The following is a 20,172-nucleotide window of genomic DNA, read 5'->3' on the forward strand; positions in this document are numbered from 1 at the left end:
CTCTACGACACACATAATCTGACAATCTCTTCTGATACAATGGCCTAAAAATTTGTCATGTCGAGTTTCTTGAACATTTATGTTCAACATGGTACACAGCCATCTCAATTAAAATAAATGGCAATTATTTTTAATTTGAAAAAGACAAAGTACCCCAATTCATCCTGACAAATCTGTTTTTCCAATGAAAAAGAATGGTTGGCCCAGTATCTGTTCTAGCCCACACCAACCACACACACATATATTTCTGCTTTAATATGAGAACTTTCAAAGCTCCATTTATGACAATTTCCTGTACCATTCATATAGAATGTGACTTCACTGATAGAAAGGATCTGATTCAATACCCCCTTCTCCACCAAAAGTACCCTACTTTTACTTAGGGCAATTAATTTAACATTTTAGTTGTATTTTATAAACAAAATATTCTGATCATAGTTATTGGTCACATGAGCTCAAACCTACGGCACGACACTGATTTCCTACTATCACTCAATAATATACAAATCAAAATATATAACTACAAATTTCTTCTAAGACAATAACTAACAGCCTTTCCAGACACCGACGAGCAAAAGTGTTACTAACTTGACATAAAGATAATTTTGTGTTCCACTTCTAAATGGCAATTATGACCTAAATTCATATTAATGTCTATATGTTCATGTATATATTCTTTAAAATGTAAATTACAACAAAATAGACACGGGAGTTGAAAGGTATGATTTTGATAACCTCTAGAATCCGAAGTTCGTCTAAATAATGCTCAAAAATTCAGTTCCTAACAAATATACATACACACTTCTCCATTACAAAGAACAGTTAGTTGGTAAATACTGATTAAGGAAACGATAGCTATTTACCCCAAGAACCACATCAAACCCATAAATACATTCTGCGGGCAAAATACAGGGGGCACACATTATCACCAGGGCTCAAATGAATAAGATATCCTACTTATATATCCTAACACACAGTTATGATAAATAAAATTAAAAAGGAGCTGAATAAGAGCACTTCTGTTACTGCACTCTTAGAATAGTAGCCTTTTATTCAAATTAGAACCTGCCTAATAATACCCAGCACCCGAGATTTGTTTCCGAAATAAGTGTAAAAGAAAAGGTGACTGCAAAATTGCTATAAAATCATTTTTAAACACACACTACCATTGTATTTCAATACTTTAGGGCTGTATCCAAATCTTCTAAAACATACTTTAAAGTATTATTATTTAATATGAATGAGTTATATAAAGTGTACAGTATCCAGAAATGTGGCCATTTAACTGCACATAAATATATTTTTTAACTCATGGATGTGTCTGCTTATTGACATTATTTTAGAAATCTTTTTCATCAACTTAATACTTTTATTTCAAGTAGAGAGTTCATGTTTTCTCCTTTCTTTTAGATCTATGTGGTTTTATGTCTGACTGAAACGTATTAGATCAATCTGATCCAATAAGAAAAAAGATTAATCAATTACAAAGCAACCCTGAGCTGACAATGATAATGGCTGTTTAAACGAGATACTTACTTTAATAGTATGTACATTCCCACTCGAGCCTGTTGTTATCTATTTAGAGAACAATCAACAATTATTTCAACTCATTCCATGAAAAGAGCATTTACTCACTCTCTAGCCAGAGCAGAGATGGCCGTCAGCTACGACAATATCCAGAAGGTCACAAGTAATTTCAGTGCCTCTGACCTCGGTTTATTAAAGAATGGAAAATATACAAGCAGCTACTTAAAACCTGCACTTACGAACTCTGAATACAAAATACTGACATCTACAAAACTTATTTTATTCTAATATGCATATCAGCTCAGTACTCTGGCGAGAGATTCAGTGAATGCAGAATACAACCATTATCTAGTCTAACATCAAGGGTTGCAAATCATTTTTATTGCTTAGACCTTGTAGTAATGGGGATATTAATTCTTACTGAACCTGTCTAAAGTGGAACTAAGAAATATGTTTATCCAGTTTAAACAGGTTTCAATTTAATAACAATCAAAACAAAAGACAGAAACCTAACCCAAAAAATCTCCATTTCAATATCTTTTGAACTTGCAGTTAATTTAGGCCTAAAGGTTCTGAAATAAAATAAGATAAATAAACCTTAGAAGTACCACCATCTGCTTGATTCAATGCAAATTACTAACACATCACACTCTAAGAATTACATGTTACTGTTGCCGAGAAAAATTATACAGCAGAATGCCGATTATCCTGGGCCTAATCATCTGCGGAGTGGATTATCCCTGCTCTCAGATTTTGAATACATATGTTTCTATCCACAAATATCTGCACTATCCTATTTTACTTATACAGATAACAATTCTAATAAAATATAATTTGTATTAACTGTGTTTTTAATTAACTGCCCGCCCCCCCCCTGCTTCCCCCAGTTACCACGGACAATCGGCACTCTATTGTATTTGCTTGTACATGAACAGACAAAGCAGCAAAACAGTAATTCAAAAAGCTGTTTTCAAGCCATTCAAAGTATGGTATTTATAAATTTAAGATTTAAATTCTGGAAGCAGAGGGTGAAAAAATGTATGCTTAAGGCATGCAATAGTTGTTACATTTCTCAAAATTGTGTTCATATTAAAACAGCATACTTTTCTCAGTATGATCTACAGAGTATGCCTGGAACATATGATTTAACATGGGTCTGTTTGTAAGTTCATTTAAGCTTGGAATCATAGAAACAGTACTGTTTGTCCACATCAGTACAAAGACTGAAAATAGAAGCAAATTGGTAAATTAAACTACAAGCACAAAAATGGGTAATGTGATACTTGTTTTGTGGATTCAAAGACTGAATGAAATCTGCCCAGATGTGAAAGAGAGGACTGATCTTCAGTAAAAGTAAAGTAAAGTAAAGTTTGTCCCACTATACGCCATGTAGGCGTTTGGGGTGAGTGGAGGTATAGCTCCTCTCTTCCTTGACCTCGGCACTAGATGGGGGTGAGTGGTCAGCATCACGCCCCGGCCGGCTTTACCCCCGGGAAAGGACCCCGGTACCCATTGTAGAGGAGGCTGGGTGGGCCCCAGAGCCGGTCTGGACGCAGAGGCCAGAGGAAAAATCCTCTGCCCCCGTCGGGGATCGAACCCCGGTCGTCCAGCCCGTAGCTAGTCACTATACTGACTGAGCTATCCCGGCTCATACTGATCTTCAGTAAAATTTAAAATTCATTAACCCCGTGTACAAGCGAGCGAGATCTTTGGTTCTCACAACAATAAAGACAATGATGATGGTCTCCTTGGCTATAACTATAGATGGAGACAGCACGTTTCTTTAAAATGCTGGTATATAGAGGCCGGGCGAGAAGTGGTGGCACTTGAGCAAAGAATTTACTTTGGTCATATGAGATGGACCTGTCTGAAACATGCGCTAGAGGGGTGTCAGTTTCAGTTGGTTTGTAGCTCTAGCCGTGTTTAGATCGGTGCGTCGACTGCTATAAGCAAACTAAAAACATTACCCTACTCGGTGTTTTGCTGTTCATTGTCGGTATAATTAAAAGTTTCAACATTGTTAAACACATATATTTTATTCATTTATTTGTATTGCAACCTCAAATTGAATAACATGGCAACGTCTCAGATAGGCGATAACAAAGTTATTCATAGCCTAAATTTTAAAACCAGAAATGAAAACTGGAGACTATCATGATGAAATGAACGCAGGAAATTTTGCAAGGTATACATACGTTTTGTCACAGATAATTTATTTTCATAACAGCATAGGCTTACATCGGTTTGTGATCATTTAAGTTATTATTAAGATGCTGGTATTTTATTACCATCTCATTTTTTAATGTTTTATTTTCTTTACATCAGATGGCTTGAGTAGAAGCTTATACCCAATCTCCCACCTAGCTCAGTTATTGAGCTAGACGTGTCCTATCACAACGATCAGAATGACAAACCACCATCATTTAGCAGTAAGAGGGACGTAATGAAGATTTGGTTGGATACCCGTGGGATACACTATCCGGAATATTCAATGAAAGTAGAGGTGTTACAGTTGATAAAAATAAAAGAACCCAGATTTCAGAAGTTCTCAACTGACAACCTTTTGGCAAGCACTTTGCTTGCGACCCTAACACCCAGAACTAAATCCCATTGAAAAATATGTGGAAATGGTTAAAAACTGGGTGGCGATGAAGAACGTCACATTCCAATTGCAAGACGTTTGAAAACTGGTGGATGAAAAATTCTTCTCCATCACTACAGAAGAGTGGTTGCTTGTACGTAAACACGTACAAGGAGTGGAGGAGAAATACACAGAAAATGAACAATTGCGTTGATAACATAGTTGCGGAATTGGTTATCAACCTTGAGTTATCAGATTCAGACATGAGCAAGGAGGATGAAGACAACAATTTGGAGGGAATACTGACTCTTTTGTCAGATTCAGAGTGAAGCAGTGATGTGAACCACAGGCAGGAAAAACCAAACTCAATATTTTTAGAAAAATGAATAGTAAGTGGTCACACTGGTTCCCCTCCACTCAGGCGACCACAGCTGAGGCTATATGACCCCCACTATTACTGAACTCCCTCTCATGGATTACACATCGCCCATTTAGGTGCCACCACTATTCGCGTGACCTCTACCCAGAAGCCCACCTACTACCCAGAAGACCAATATCAACACCCATATAACCATATTTCTTATAACAGGAAGAACAGTTTTTAGAGATATTTAACAATTAGAAGTTTCGAGTTGAATGTGTAATTTGTTTTTGTTGTCCCTATTTTCATACAAATTAATCTGTAAAAAAATACTGTTTTATTTCTCAAAGTAATAAAAACATTTATGCAGCATTAAAATGTCAGACTTTCAATATCATATTTAGTACCAGAGTTCCATTAATAATGTTTTACACTGGTAAGTGTTGATCTCAAGAGTCCAAGTGGTGTACTGATACTTTAAAAAATTTCATGCAAAAATTACTACTGATCTGTCAGTTTTGAACTTCAACTTCATTCAGATAGTTGTCTTCTGGGTTGGGGGGACAATGCGTTTTGGCTGTATGCCAACGTTGCGGAGAACATATTGTCTCCACTGTCAGCCCTGAAGACAGAGACAGTATGCTCCTCTAAAATTCTTACAAATGACCCTGCTGACCTAATCCTCCATCTAACTCTTTATACCCATCAACATCCAAACAATTCTAACTTCAACTATGAAGATGAAGGCAGTATGTTACTCCAAAACATTGGTATGCAACCAGAAAACTATATGGTACAAGGACTGAGAAGACCACATCTCAGAGTAGTTGTTTTGGCTTCAGCAAGTGAAATCAGGTTTAAATTACTGATTCACCCACTGAGGAAAGTATTACTTTTCAAGTAGAAATTTGTTCGATTTTGACAATATTTTTGGCACCCCTAAACTTGTGTAGTGACATTGCACTGAAGTTTTGTAAATAAAATATATGTTGTAACAAGTACGAGTGTGTTAAAGTGCAAGGAAGCAAATTCATTTATTTATTTCAGATTTTCTAGATTATAATTTTGTTTAGTTTTTGATATAATATTTTGGGCCTTACTGATCTCGGGTAGAGAGGATACTCTGACGATTTCTACACAAAATTGCTTGATTTAAAATACAATTCATCTTGTGACCCTGCAAGGGAACATTTATACATTTTTCAAACTTTCTACATTTTCAACACCTGGTTTATGCATAACATTTTTATAACATTAGTTTGGTCACTCCTTGGCATGTAAATTTACATAAATTTTGAAACAGTGTCTACATAATTATGCAGCTCAAAAATTAAAATAAATATTTTCAAATAACACAACACCAAGTGAAGAAAATGGGCAATTCTAAACAAAGTATTATGTGCAGTCAGACCTTATAATCTTAAATATTCTGCTTCAAAACATCTTTGTTTTTTGTTACACCGTGTAGTTTCAAATAAAAATAAAACACACAAAACTTCAATCACTGCACTGAAAAGTCCCAAAATTTCATACAAAAGTATGTATTTATGACAGTAATGATCTGTCACATGTCAAAATGTCCAGGCACCAGGGTACTTTGCAGATAAAATAGCTTGCAAGGGTTCACTGTGGTTCACATGTACTGTGATAGTTCTGAATTACAATTTTCATAATATTTAATACATTAAGACTGCTGCTGATACTACTAGGTTATGGACGGATGAACACAACATAATAAAGATAGAGAAGAAATGGTAATAACAGATACCAATACAACAATAAAGAACTATCAAAGAAAATAGCAAGAATATTTGGAAATAATGCTTGAAAACTGGATCCTAGAGCAGATCTATCAGTACAAGCTGAAGGGTAACAGACGCTAAGAAGATTAAAAAAAAAAAGTTTTAACCCTGTATATTACTAAATGTTACAGTATATGTATTGCATGAATGTTGGACAGGCTGCAACAACGCGTCGACCCTCCGTCACCTTCACACACTGTATGTTGGTTAAATCCCAATTCTTACACTCTTCCACTGATGTCAAGAATCTACCTCGAACTACATATTTCATTTAGCAACCAACCGTCTACAGGTTAATTATTTATACACAAGTCACTGCACATCTAATACAAACAAATGATTGGTGTTTAATGTTCAGTAAAATAATTACAACCTTTAAAATGACTCTGATAGTACATAAAATCCAAAGCAGTACAGTATTTCAGGTAGGATTTGAGGTTCTCACGGTGGTGAGCACGAAGACGGCAGTCTTCCGGGTTGTCTTGTAGAAGTTTACCAATGTTTCAGAGGTACTTTCTGCCTCCATCAACAGGACAATGAGCCTAATCTACTACTTCTACCAGACTACATGGCACTACAACCCAGAAGACAGCCTCCTTAGTATTTCATGTATTCCTTTCTTTAAAGTGATTTCGTACATGTGACGTATTTGCTATTTCATGTCCTGGTGCAATGTGGGTCAAAGTGTGTGGTATAGCAACGGACAGTACAGCACCACCAGGTGTGTTTCTGTCAGTCCTCAAACCTCCACTGATAGCCCACCAGCCCCATTTTATATAGCTATAGATCAGACTGCTGATGCTGAGACACGTCAACGGCATGTGGGCCAATGTAGCACTGCAAACAAGCTTATGCTTCATTAATCTATATTAACCCTTTACAGACCAGTGCAAACTTTATGTACCACCTGCTTTAACAAACGATAACTCCGCATTTTATACGATTCTTACAGTAAACAGGGAATGTTTCATTAAACAGCATTAACAAATTGGTCTTTATAACGGTAAAGTGTTATCTTTTCTTTCAGGTACAGACTGACTTCTTAAATTAATATTTAGACAGCCTTCAGTTCCCGAGAGTTAATTAAAGAATACAGATATATATATTATTGCTCGTTAAAAAGGTGTTTGGCGCGAGCGAATTAGGCCTCTTAAACGTCAATGCCAGAATCGATGCCGATGGAGCATCGTCTACAAGAAGTGGAAGAGTGTCGAAGATACTCAGCACCGATAAAAGCTATCTATCATTCCTCTGTCCTGACAAGATGCACCCCCAAGGCCTGCTTAGCTGTCCCTGGAAGGAGGCAACTGGTATCCACTCTAGAACTCTGGGTGAACATCAAGTAGCTTGTTGGCACCTTGCTGGCAGCAGACCAGCCGTTGGTAATAGTAATATAAAGCGGACATAGACAGCGTATTCTGTAATGCTCGTCCATGTGATTCCAGATAAAGGGTAGTCTGGATATAATGCAAGACTGTGCCTGCTGTCATTAGTGCTACTAGATGTTTCACCTCGCAAGCTTGGAAATCTTTGGATGCACGTTTGCGACTATTAAGAAACCCGAAGGAAGATAGCGCTGAATATCATTTCTTGCTTTATCTTCACTGACATTACAGGGAATGGTACGTTCTGTTGTGTTTGGAGGCATCTGTCAGTCAAGCAGTGCTGTACAAGGTCTGGTTATAAGGCTTCAATGGTCGCAAACAGCTTCATTCAGAGCACCTTCTTTTGTTACTGCTTTGGACTTGGCTGGTCTGGTATATCCAATTTTGATGTAGACAAGGACCACTGATGCACTCACATGGTTAGCATGAACCAGCGACAAAGTCTTTGGCCGAGAGTGAGAAACTGATTGCACGCGAGATTTATGCTCTGCTTGTTCATGGGCGACTCCTTTGAATAAAAGTACAGAGACTGTTGTTGTCAGTCCCTGAGCACTGATGGACACTACTACACCAAATTTCACCAGAATACCAAATACATTACAAAAACAGAACACCTAAAATAATACGCTGCTTTGGATTTTATCTACTATATATGTAAGTAATTTTAAAGATTTTAATGACTTTATTGAACATTAAACATCAATCACAAATACTATATGCATCAGCTGTACACCGACTTGAGTAGAAATAATAAGCCTGAAGACGAACAGATGCTAACTGAAACACAATGATAATAGTGGACACTCCAGAAACAGTACAAGTAAGACTCAACCAATATACCGTGTGTAAAAGAGACGGTGACTGAATGCAAATAATTAGTGAACACACCAGGATGAATTTTTAACTAAAACTTATTATGGTCTCTGTAAAGATTGATTTTAAAGAAGTAAATGCAGTTTTGCATGAGCAAAGAAGTTCTGAACAAAACATTATTTGCCTTTCTACTAAGCAGAGATTTCTTCAATGGTTCAAATTTCTGTACCTACAAGAGATGAGTTAATATTTCTACATGCTATTCTACGGTTGGAACTCTTGCAGGAGGTATAGCAGACAGTATCTGAAAAGATTATGTTTTCTAATGAATTTTATAATAATGATTCTGAAATATCCATCGTTTTAAGATGTTCGGTGCTTCAAAACAAATTCCAATCTCTTCCAGCCCACCTTACACCCAACACAGCCCTTGCTGAAAAGATACCATTCTCAAATGAGCAGACAAAACTATGTAGTCAGTCCAGGAATAAAAGCAAGACTTCAACAACAAGAAATTAAACTTTGGGATTTTTGAAGACCAAAAATTAGCAACTGGCAGAACCTATTATTTTAAGGATATTAAAATGCATGAAATTGAGCTATTTGGGAATTGATGAACATTACATTCCTCGTATTTTGTAAGATTAATAAATATAAACCTAAAAAAGAATGAAGTGACAAGAGGCCAGCAAAAACTGCACAATGAGGAGCTCAATAATTTTTAATTTTAATTAAATTTTGTCAGGATAATCAAACTAAAACAACTGAGGACTAACCAAGGATGGTACATGGCAAGTAGCACACACGGGGTATATCTGAAATGCACACAAAATTTTGGTTGGAAAGTCTAAAGAGAAGAGACCATTTGGGAGACCAACGCATGGATGGGAGGATAATACCCACTGTTAAGATAGATCCTAGAGAAATGGGGTGTGTAGTGTAGATTCATCTGCAAGCAGGTTACAATATGACATGACCTGTATAGGCTCTTGTAGTCACAGAAATATTGTATTTATTAACCCAATGAAACTGAACTGTAACTATAAATAAATATTTAAATATGGGTTGCATGACTTTTCAATCACCCTATACTTTTTGCAAGAATCAGGAAAACAGAAGCAGACTTAGCGAAGAAAGCAAAAAAAGATGTAGAAAGGCATATTATAATGCTGATATGACAGAAACAATGTTCATTTTATAATAAAAATCTATAGAGAAATTTGTGTTTTACAGGGGGAATATTTGCTTGCTACGCCAGGGCACGGCCTTTTTGTGCCCAGTCATTCGGCTGTGAGATTGCAAAAAAAAAAAAAAAAAAATGTAAAGTTTATTTAGCTATATTACAGGAAATGATGAAAATTTTACCATTTGCTCATATACGTTCCCCACACACTACGGTAGCCGTTTTGTTCCAACTTAAATCGAAGCGAGCTTTGTTTGAAATATCAACTCAGGATCAAGTCTGCCATTGTGGACTTATTGAAAATACCACTTAAAGAAATGAAGTCTGACTACTGGACCACATGGTAGTGACTAGCTACGGGCTGGACGACCGGGGTTCGATCCCCGACGGGGACAGAGGATTTTTCCTCTAGCTTCTACGTCAAGAACGGCTCTGGGGCCCACCCAGCCTCCTCTACAATGGGTACCCGGGTCCTTTCCCGGGGGGTAAAGCCGGCTGGGGCGTGATGCCGACCACTCACCCCCATCTAGTGCCGAGGTCAAGAAAGAGAGGAGCTATACCTCCACTCACCCCAAGCGCCTACATGGCGTATAGTGGGACAAACTTTACTGCAGTGGGTGCACAACTATTGTTTTGTAAGACCAGTTTCAATAATTTTGCAGTGGTACTCACAGCCCTTTTTGATACTCTCATTTATCATAGAAGGCAATTTACGAGGTGAGGCAACTGTCCAAGTCGAGCTCTAATTCATCCAACTTCTGTTGTTACTGCTCCATATTGATAAAATGGTTACCTGCATCAGTTGTTCTTACTTTATGAACAACAGTGCTTATGTTAGAAACTTAAATTCTAAATTGTCTTCTAAATTTCCGTCAACTCCTTCTATTGGAGTTACACTCCATATAAGATTCATGTTATATATATAAACGATGCTACAGTGCAAGTTTACCCACGTCTTGCACAGAGAGAATTTTGAACATTGACTCACATGTGAACGTCAAAAGAACCTATAACCCCATTTCTTATCACTGCCGCTGCAGCAACTCACAGCAACCAGCACAGCGATTCTCATAGCGGAAGGGCCGTGCCTGACATAGGATGCAAATATTCTCCCTGTAGTAGTTAAATGTATTACCACTTACCACCCCACTCTTGTCCACTATTTCTTGAATAATACGCCCATTTTTCCCAATTACTTTCCCCACCAAAATCCGAGGTACTTGAATGGATTCTTCGCTGTATTCTAACATACTACGGGCCTTTTTAACAGATTCAGAAGTCTGAAACAGAATAATTCATCAACTTAAAAAATTATAATTTATTTTATTAAATCCAAAAGAGCAAGTATTAAATATATTTTGCTTGAAACTTTTTAAATAATGTAATCACAATTTTAAAATACTTCTTGACACTTACCTCCCCATAAATTTTAAAAGTGCACGAATTCTCTTCAAGTTCAATGTTCGTGATGCCCTCTACTTTCCGTGCTTGTTGAATATTTGCACCGTGAGCACCGATCGCAAGTCCCATGAGATCTTCGCGTACACTAAACTCGTCCGAGTATCTGAAAACAAATACCCTTACTTTCATAATACTATATCACGGAATCAGGGTAATACTGACTTTAATGTAGCAACACACATGCATTTTATGTACAATGCATATCTTGAAATATTACTGACTAAACTCCAGTAACAAAATGCAATCTCCATGGTTCTAACATGGAACACAACCATAAATCAAACTGGTACCGTTTAAAAAAACAGCACAGTACAGATATATCAGTGGTTCTCAAACTTTGTGGCAGGCTATTTGTTAAGTTGCCAGCTCTGTAGAAATTTTCACAGCATATACAATTTGTCAAAAATATCTAACCCAAACTACAAGTATTGCAGAAGTAATCTTAAAAAGGTCTCTATTAACGAAATGGAGCAATGAAATAGTAAGCTACAATGAATCATAACTTCTCCATGAAGAGGCATGCAGTATCTGATCAACAACAAACAGTAAGAAGGCCAAATTGTCAAGAAATACCGCGCCTCACCTTGCGTTTGCTCTCACCCCTGCCTCATAGTTTGAGACACGCTGATATATAAAGTTTGAAGGCCTAAATTTGCTGAAATAAAAAGAAACGCTGAGTTGAAGTCAGAGTTAAGTTAGTTCACATACTGTAACGCGTTAACAACAAAACCATATGAGAATGTAAATTCCATCTCCCAAACAGAAGTTAGATCTATTCTAATGGTTAAATGACACTTCAATTAAAACAAGAGTTATTTTACGCTTAAGCCACACGTAATAACACAAAAACTAAAAATTATCTTACAACTGCATTATTTCATCCCATAAATTGCATGGGGTCAGTGTGCGTCTGAACTACGCTGGCATGCAACAACACAAATCTGCTCGCATGAGAATCATTTTTAGAAGGAACCTTACCCTCCAACATTCTGCAACTTGGTTGATTCTAATTGCCTGGCCGCTTCCTCAGTTCGTTTCAGCAACAGCACCTTCTGACTTAGATTCCTAAAATGCATCTCTTGAAGCATGGATGAACGCTTTTTTGATTGCTCGGTTCGCGAGATCACACTCAGGAGTCCTCTTTCTGGTACGTATCGGCAGATTGCCGCATCTATGGCTCTCTGAAACTCCTTATGAGCATTGTCCATTTTTGCACTAGAACAAAGAAAACTCAAAAATATACACAAAACACAAATCAGTGAACTAACTAAATGTATATACATCGCTCTCAGAGTACGTGAATATAAGATATTCAGTTAATAAATACAGAAGATTCACAAACTTGTCATAACCACCTGTGTAGAAGCTCAGCATGCTAATTCATAAGCTAAATCGCATTTTATTGTTGGATTTTAAACTTACGCCACCTAAACAAATATAACGACACAGAGATAACAGAAATGAAAGTCTGTGCAAAGGAAAAACAGGCCTTAAAAATCCTGTTCCAAACTCCATGTTTCATCTTAATTATGTAAAATTAAAGTAAAGTTTGTCCCGCTACGTGCCGTAAAGGCGCTTGGGGTTAGAGGATGTATAGCTCCTCTCTTTCTTGACCTCGGCACTAGATGGGGGTGAGTGGTCAGCATCACGCCCCGGCCGGCTTTACCCCTGGGAAAGGACCACGGTACCCATTGGGTAGGAGGCTAGGTGGGCCCCAGAGCCGGTCTGGACGCAGAGGCTAGAGGAAAAATCCTCTGCCCCCGTCGGGGATCGAACCCCGGTCGTCCAGCCCTTAGCTAGTCACTACACTGACTGAGCTATCATCTTAATTATGTATGATTTTAAATTCAGCTATGACCTGAATATTTTGTAGACTTTATAATTCTACCCTCCATGTTAAGAAAATTACGACAATAATTATGGCTATCACAAAATCTGTAAACTGGATAATCCACACACACACAGATATTAAGGAATTTACTGTAATTATAAGCTGTCATCATACATGTTCTTTTGTTTGGTCAATTTTCAAATAAAACTTTTTTACTTGTTCCATGTTCTTATAAATGTTTACTCTTTCTCTTTTTCATTCACAATTGCCGAGTGTCTAGATGGTATGTCTAATTTAAACATTCCAGGAAAAAAAAAAACCCTGGCAATCTTCCATTAAAATACATCTAATCATCTGTGCAAAGATACAAAGAAGTTAAAATTATCCCTGAATACGTACTATTCACGCAGATCTTCAGGTACTTCAATCTCAAACTTGTAGAATGTGGTTTTATCTATGGGGGTATTTGAATTCTTGGGCCGCAGCCTTTCACTCGCGACAATTTCAGTATACGTGTTCTCCCAACCTAAGTACTCGACCACATGAAAATCACCCTTTATCATCTGAAAGAAAAGATAAAATTAAACAAACATTTTACATTCATTATAATTTTTTTCTTAACATATGCACTCTCCACTAACCTATTCTAAATCAGACTGTACAAAACAGAAGGGACTAATACAGACAACGAACAAAATTATACCTGCACCTACACGAGATCTGGGTCACAAAGCAGTGAAGATATTGATGTTGGTCTTCTGGGTTGTAACACCGTATGGACTTGTAGGTATACGCCAGCATTTCAGACAAACATACTGTCTCCATTTTCAGGGCTGAAACCTTTGGCATTAGAACCCAGAGGAGCAACACTGACATACATCAGCATGATTATGAAAAGTATAATTTGAGGTTTTCACAGAGGTGAGTCTGAAGACGGTTGTCTTCTGAGTTCTGCGCCATGTAGTCTGGTAGAAGTTTACCGACATTTCAGAGGTCCTTGCTGCCTCCATCATCGCCCTGATGGAGGCAGCAAGGACCTCTGACCACTGAGTCAGATACCCACAGAGGACTAGCAAATAGAATATCCAAATCTGAATGCACATGAATTTTCCCATTGCTTAAATAGAATCATGTGTTTTCAACATGCTATTTAAGGTACTGAGACTTAAAATGTTGCTGAAATGAATCTGGCATTTTGTCTCAACTGGATACTGGAAAATTTTAACAAAATCTTTGAAGCTCTTATGAGCTTATACCAATATGACAGCATAAGTATAATGCAAACCTGAAATATAATGGTACATTCTGCAGATATGGATATACTTATAGTAAAATCACGAAATCTAAAAAAATAAATGAACATTAGGTATTTTGCCCTATTTTACCGTCATTATTTAGGAAAAGATTGTTCCAAGTTATTTCATAATAATAGAATTTCTGGAGGAATACAGTTGCAGGAAAGCTATATTCCTCTAGGCCAAGTATTTTCCCACAATGAGCCCCATCTCCACCCAATACTTTCTTGGAACACAGTAAGCAGTACAAAGTTGCAGTGCGCTATACACCTTGAAAGTACGCTCCAAATGAAACTTTAAATGCAAAGTGATACAAACTCTCTCAACCAAAAACTCTTCATGACACCAATGCAAACCATACGGTGTGCTCCACCCCCATCCCCACTAAATTTTCTTGATTTAAACACTAGAATTCATATGAAAATGGAAAAAAAAAAATAAAGGATTCTGACAGGACATGGCCTCTCCTGTTTAATAAAACTTACATATAACATTTTTGAGAAACATAAAAGGATGAAAGCAAAAGGAGATCATTTATAAGAAAATAAATATCATAAAAGTAAAGTAAAGCTGTCCCACTATACGCCATGTAGGCGCTTCATAGAAGAGAAGGTATAGCTCCTACTCATTCTTCACCTCGGCACTAGATGGGAGCGAGTGGTCAGCGTCACGCCCCGGCCGCGTTTTACCCCCGGGAGAGGACCCCGGTACCCATTGGATAGGAGGCTGGGTGGGCCCCAGAACCGGTCTGGCCGCAGAGGCTAGAGGAAAAATCGTCTGCCCCCGTCGGGGATCGAACCCCGGTCGTCCAGTCCGTAGCCAGTCACTATACTGACTGAGCTATGCCAGATCAATAAATATCATATTTCAGTATTATTCACAGGCACGCCCATTCACACATAACTTGTATTATGTCACAGAATTAAGCATATAGATATGCCTTTCCAACATCAATAAAAGTTAAATGAGTTTTTTCTCAATAACCATCTTAATATCTAACTGCAAAAATTAAACAACTACTAACCTATTACCTCTGAAACCATGTTGTTCTTGCAACAGTTTATGTTTGACCTGTCTTCTCTGATTCTCTCCCACAATGGGGCAATACATCAATTATCCACAGACTCAAATAACACCCACAATTCATTTCACCCACGAAACTATTTAAGCTAATTAAAATGTGTTTGAACAAATCCTATAATAAGGCACGTTCGGTAAACACTAGCCTAATGCATTTCCAATGCAAATGGTCTGAAACAAGATGCTTTAACACCACTTTCTTTCAACTTTGCTTTTACAGTACACCGTCAGGAAAGTCAATAACAATAAAAAAAGGTACTGAAATTCAATGAGACATATCGACTTCTAGCCTACACTGATGACGACAACCCTTTAAAGCCCAGTGGTAAGAAAACGTACCACCTGTTTTAATGATCAATAATTGTGTATTTTGCCTGCAGAATGTATTTGTCAGTATGAAATAATTCTCAGCATAGAAAGCAATATTTCCTTTAAGAGTATTAAGCAACTGATCTTTGTAATGGAGAACACTTCTGTTTTCTGTGAGGTACGGACTGAATGCTTAAATATTATTCAGATGAACTTTGGATTCAAATTGGTTTAATTTGTTCAATAAAAACATAAATATCATAGAAACAGACAGAAGATGTATTAGACGCTATTAAGTTGATCTAGAAGTAACATCCGAAAAAACTAGACTAGGACAAAAACATTATATAAAGGTAGCCAATACATCTTATAAAAATGCACAAGAATTCAAAGTCTATCGTGTTAACGGAACGGCATCAAAAACGAAAGCGGGGCTGAGTAGGTGTATAGTATGCATGAGATGAGAATGCTTATATAATTTGCTTCGGAGGACAGGCACCACTTGGAAGATATAGACTCAGACAGAATGATAATATTAAAATGAATCTTAGGTAAGCAAGGTAGAATGAATTCACGTGGCTTAGGAAAAGGACTGGTATTGAGATATAGTGAACAGGTTCCAAGAAGGGTAGAATCTGAATAGCTGACAGACTATCAGCTTCTCAAGAAGGGTCCTGCTGGGTGTTTTCACATTTACATAGGTATTTATCAGAAAAAGGTACATTTCCAAATCCAATGGTAGGTCATTCAATACAGCAAATGGCTGATTAGGAAGAGGTCATATTGGGGTTGGCATACAGTAGTCCACTCACTCCATATGTTAGTGAACACACAAGCTACAAACGAGGGTATGGAGAACAGTTAATTGCCACAGTTTTCTACTTCAAAGGCAAGTTGTTCAAGTGCTTCAGCCTAAAGATTACACTTCACATACAGAATTCAGCAAGTGGAATCATTCAAAATGATCAGCTCACTTCCTGTATTCTATAAACATCTGATTCTGGGTTAATGACGATAAGACTGACCGTCTGTATTTGAACACTGCTTCACCGCAGAGAAACATCAACTTTCTTGAACACTGCCTATCAGAACTTTAGGTCAGAAAGGTACGTGGATTCAGCGCAGTGGTGTACCAGCATGTTTTGCAAGATACACACAATTTTTAAACCAGCTGTTTGAAGGTCAATGAATCTATTGGGGAGGGCTGCAAGCATAGCCACTGAAGCCACCAGATATAATGCCACTAAATTATTACTTATAGGGGTATACAAAAGGCCTGAAATATTAACAGCAGCAGAGCTAACTGGCCACATAACTGATGCTGGAACACAGATGCTTGGCAGAGAAACTAGTTCTGTTTTAAAGATAGCAAAAACTTGCCTCAGAGAAAGCAGCAGCCAATTCGAGCTATTATTATCATCAGTTACTGCTTTAACAAAAATACTAACGTAAGACAAGGTGGTGGCCACTTTCAGTAGTTATTGTAACAAGTTGCTTCTTCAATAAGATCTGTAAAACAGTACTCAGTAAACTTGTTTTTTCTGCTCATTTCCACCAACAACTTCAAACATTCATAATGGCTTCAATATCTTTGACTTGTAATCTCTCCCCCCCCCAACCAAGATGAAGTATAGACTTCAACGAGACACCCTGCATTTCTTGGTACTCTGTGCACCTAATAATATCTAGGCGGTCCTATAACTTTCATAATTTCTATTCATATTTCATAGACTCTTGATGCTTCTCCAAATGACATATTTCCATTTGTTTTTTCAACATCCAGCACATTTATTTATTCATTCTCTTCCATTTTCAAGACCTGCTCCCTACACTTTGGTCCGCATTAATAACTTATGTTCTCTTATTTAGCAAACAAAATTATTCACGTACTCACCAATTAAATAACATTCTATGCAGCAATGTTCACTCCACTGCAACATTTGCAACATTGCTCATGCTGTTATTATGGACAGAAGTAGACAATATCTAATTCACGATCAAGGAGTGGATAGAAACATTGCTAGGATTTTGAAAAAAGAACTAGATCCTTCAAAACAATAAAAATATATGCTGTTAGTTTCCTGTCAAAATGTATAAAGGCGAAGTATTCAGTACTGAATATTCAGCGAGTAGTGACGTTTAAAGACACGTAAAAAGCCGCACGCATGTACTAAGAATAATGGCGGATCACGAGAAGATAGCACAGAAATACTGGTGACTAATACAGCGTAAATTAACGCAAGAAGTATGCTTTTTAAAGTGAACCTAAAAATAAATTTTTAATCTAAGCTATTTATGTAAACATGTTTTGGCAATATGCGTATAACAGAAGTTTACCTTTTATCCACCGACACTCTATTCCAGTACATAATGGAACAGTTCTTGTATTACATGTTGTTTTACAGAAAGAATAACTTCAGGGTAATAAGTTCATAAACCAAACTGTTACTATCCCAAAACACAACTTCCAAAACTCTATAAACCATACAACATACAAAAGAGTAATTTAAGCAGTTAAAACAAAGTTCTTAACACCATATATCATACTAAAAGGAATTAAGTGGGGTAACAGAGTGTATTACACGATAAGTAACTTGGTGATTTATGAAAGTCACTTGAGACAGCTTGGACCAAGAAATCAAGAACTTGATAGGTTACTGGTCCTCATATAGGTCAATGACCTATATACCTGTTGAATTCAATAACTCATCAGTAAAACAAAATCCTCTAAGCATATAAGAAGAATGAACTCTATATTGAGACATAACTAGAAATAATCAGGACATCCAACAACAAAGAAAATTAAATAAAAAGGAGTAGGTTATTTTCAGTGCTTTGTAACCATAAACTGGAAGGTCAGAGCTAACTGCTGGCCATATTGCCTTGTAATTCAACAGTGGATAAATATAAAGCCACCATGAGCTTCTACTGGACTCGGTGAATAGTGAAAAATGCTGCACAATCAACAGAGTGATATCAATAATCCAACAAGAAATACACATCCTTGGCTTGGGCATATTAAGGATGTACAGAATGTAAATAAATTCTATTCCATTAACATTAACTAAACTATCTATTCATCCCTATATCAATACACATTATAAATTGAAGGAAAAAGTACTTGGCCATTCAAAACACTCGCTAAAAAAAATCATAATTATCATTACATCTTTCTTTAAACATATTAAAATATAATCTCACCTTGATGATGGCCTTCCACCAGCCACACGCCTCTTGATCATTGGCCCGAGAATATACCTCAATTTCCTGATTTTCTGTGTAGTCAGGTTTTCCTGGGACACCTTCTGGGGGAAGACGCACTTGGGAAAATGGAAATTTGGACTCTGGTTGCCAACTGAAAAAAGAAATTAATCCTTTACAATAAAAAGTACAAAAACTGCTTTAAATTCACCCTTTTGTTCCAGAACAACATGGTATGTACAATGCAGTGCTATGGTTTAAATGCAAACACAATTTAAAGCAACTACAAAAAAAAAGCATTCACATAACAGATTCTTAATACTACTTACTCATTTTCAAAGGCTACTGACACTTCTTCATCAAATACATCCGTCACAAAGGCCTGCAAAGAAATTAATATGATTCACAAAAGAAATGTATTGATTTAGGAATGTCTGTACTTTTGTACAGACTTGGTCATTCTATATTCTATTACTGTTACAGTAACATTTCATTTCTGGAAACTAAAATTATCTGTTTACAAGGTATAATACACCATTGCTCCTAGAGGTTATGATCATTTAAGGTAATAAAAGAGAAGCAATTTTATTTTGCAGTATAAACTGGCTTTTATTGAGATACATTTTGCTCAAATTCATAACAATATAAACAATTATCTCATAATAAACAAATCAGATCAGACCATTGACCTATGGCTTCTGAGTCGCTATATATGCGTTCTAATCTCAAAATAATTACTTTCCAGTTCAAACAACTTCTAGTACAGAAATTCATTGCTAGAAATAAAGACAGGGTATGTAAAACTCTTCTGCTATAACAGCCAGTTGCAATATTTAAGGCAATAAACATTTTCAGGTCAGCAAAACCGGTAGGTCTCGGCTTGCCCACGAAGGCTAGGTTAGTCAAGTTGTGGGCATTTGAATGAATTTGTCAAGAAACGAACTGATGAAGTATTACTGGTGCTATAAGCTTTGAAATCTAAACACTTTGATGATGTTAAATGTGAAGAAAAGCCTCTGCAGGGTTGAATAAAAACGACAATGAGGCACATGGGGAAAATCACGCCCTGTCAAATGAGACATGGCGTCCTACCGCGTTCTCTCGTGCCATTTAAAACCATGATTCTCATAAAGTAACACCTTTGTGACCTAAATCTCTTCATAAGATGTGTTTGCCTGGTAATTGTGTTAAATTAAAATAAAACATATTGCACTTTTAGCTTACTTTAATTAATACAAACCTTGTAATAGGCCCCATTCTCGCCGCATACTTCGACTGCGAGATCCTCCATCTTACTTTTGTACGATGGGAACTTTGAGTTTGAGGTTATATCAGTATTAGCC

General features: G+C 36.9%; 1 protein-coding gene across 7 annotated transcripts in view; it reads right to left on the bottom strand.

The window, feature by feature from the left end:
- Fmr1 (synaptic functional regulator FMR1) overlaps positions 1-20,166 on the bottom strand; it is a 40,108-nt gene extending 19,942 nt beyond the window's left edge. For 3 of the 7 annotated variants that reach the window (XM_022076675.2, XM_087354880.1, XM_022076671.2), the window contains exons 1-9: positions 20,070-20,166; positions 19,159-19,211; positions 18,830-18,983; positions 13,344-13,507; positions 12,092-12,328; positions 11,697-11,768; positions 11,069-11,216; positions 10,795-10,932; positions 1,537-1,575 (exon numbers count right to left, since the gene is read on the bottom strand). In XM_022076675.2, coding sequence (XP_021932367.1) covers positions 1,537-1,575; positions 10,795-10,932; positions 11,069-11,216; positions 11,697-11,768; positions 12,092-12,328; positions 13,344-13,507; positions 18,830-18,983; positions 19,159-19,211; positions 20,070-20,120 — 1,056 coding nt within the window. In that variant the 5' untranslated portion in view covers positions 20,121-20,166. The remainder of the gene's footprint in view (positions 1-1,536; positions 1,576-10,794; positions 10,933-11,068; positions 11,217-11,696; positions 11,769-12,091; positions 12,329-13,343; positions 13,508-18,829; positions 18,984-19,158; positions 19,212-20,069) is intronic. The other 4 variants (XM_022076676.2, XM_022076674.2, XM_022076673.2 and 1 more) reach the window with 3 other exon arrangements.
- Positions 20,167-20,172: the final 6 nt, after the last annotated feature.

The sequence above is a fragment of the Zootermopsis nevadensis genome, unplaced genomic scaffold (genome assembly GCF_977971745.1).
Source record: "Zootermopsis nevadensis isolate Lab colony 2312 unplaced genomic scaffold, Znev_1.0 Znev_ptg000024l, whole genome shotgun sequence".
NCBI lineage: Eukaryota > Metazoa > Arthropoda > Insecta > Blattodea > Termopsidae > Zootermopsis > Zootermopsis nevadensis.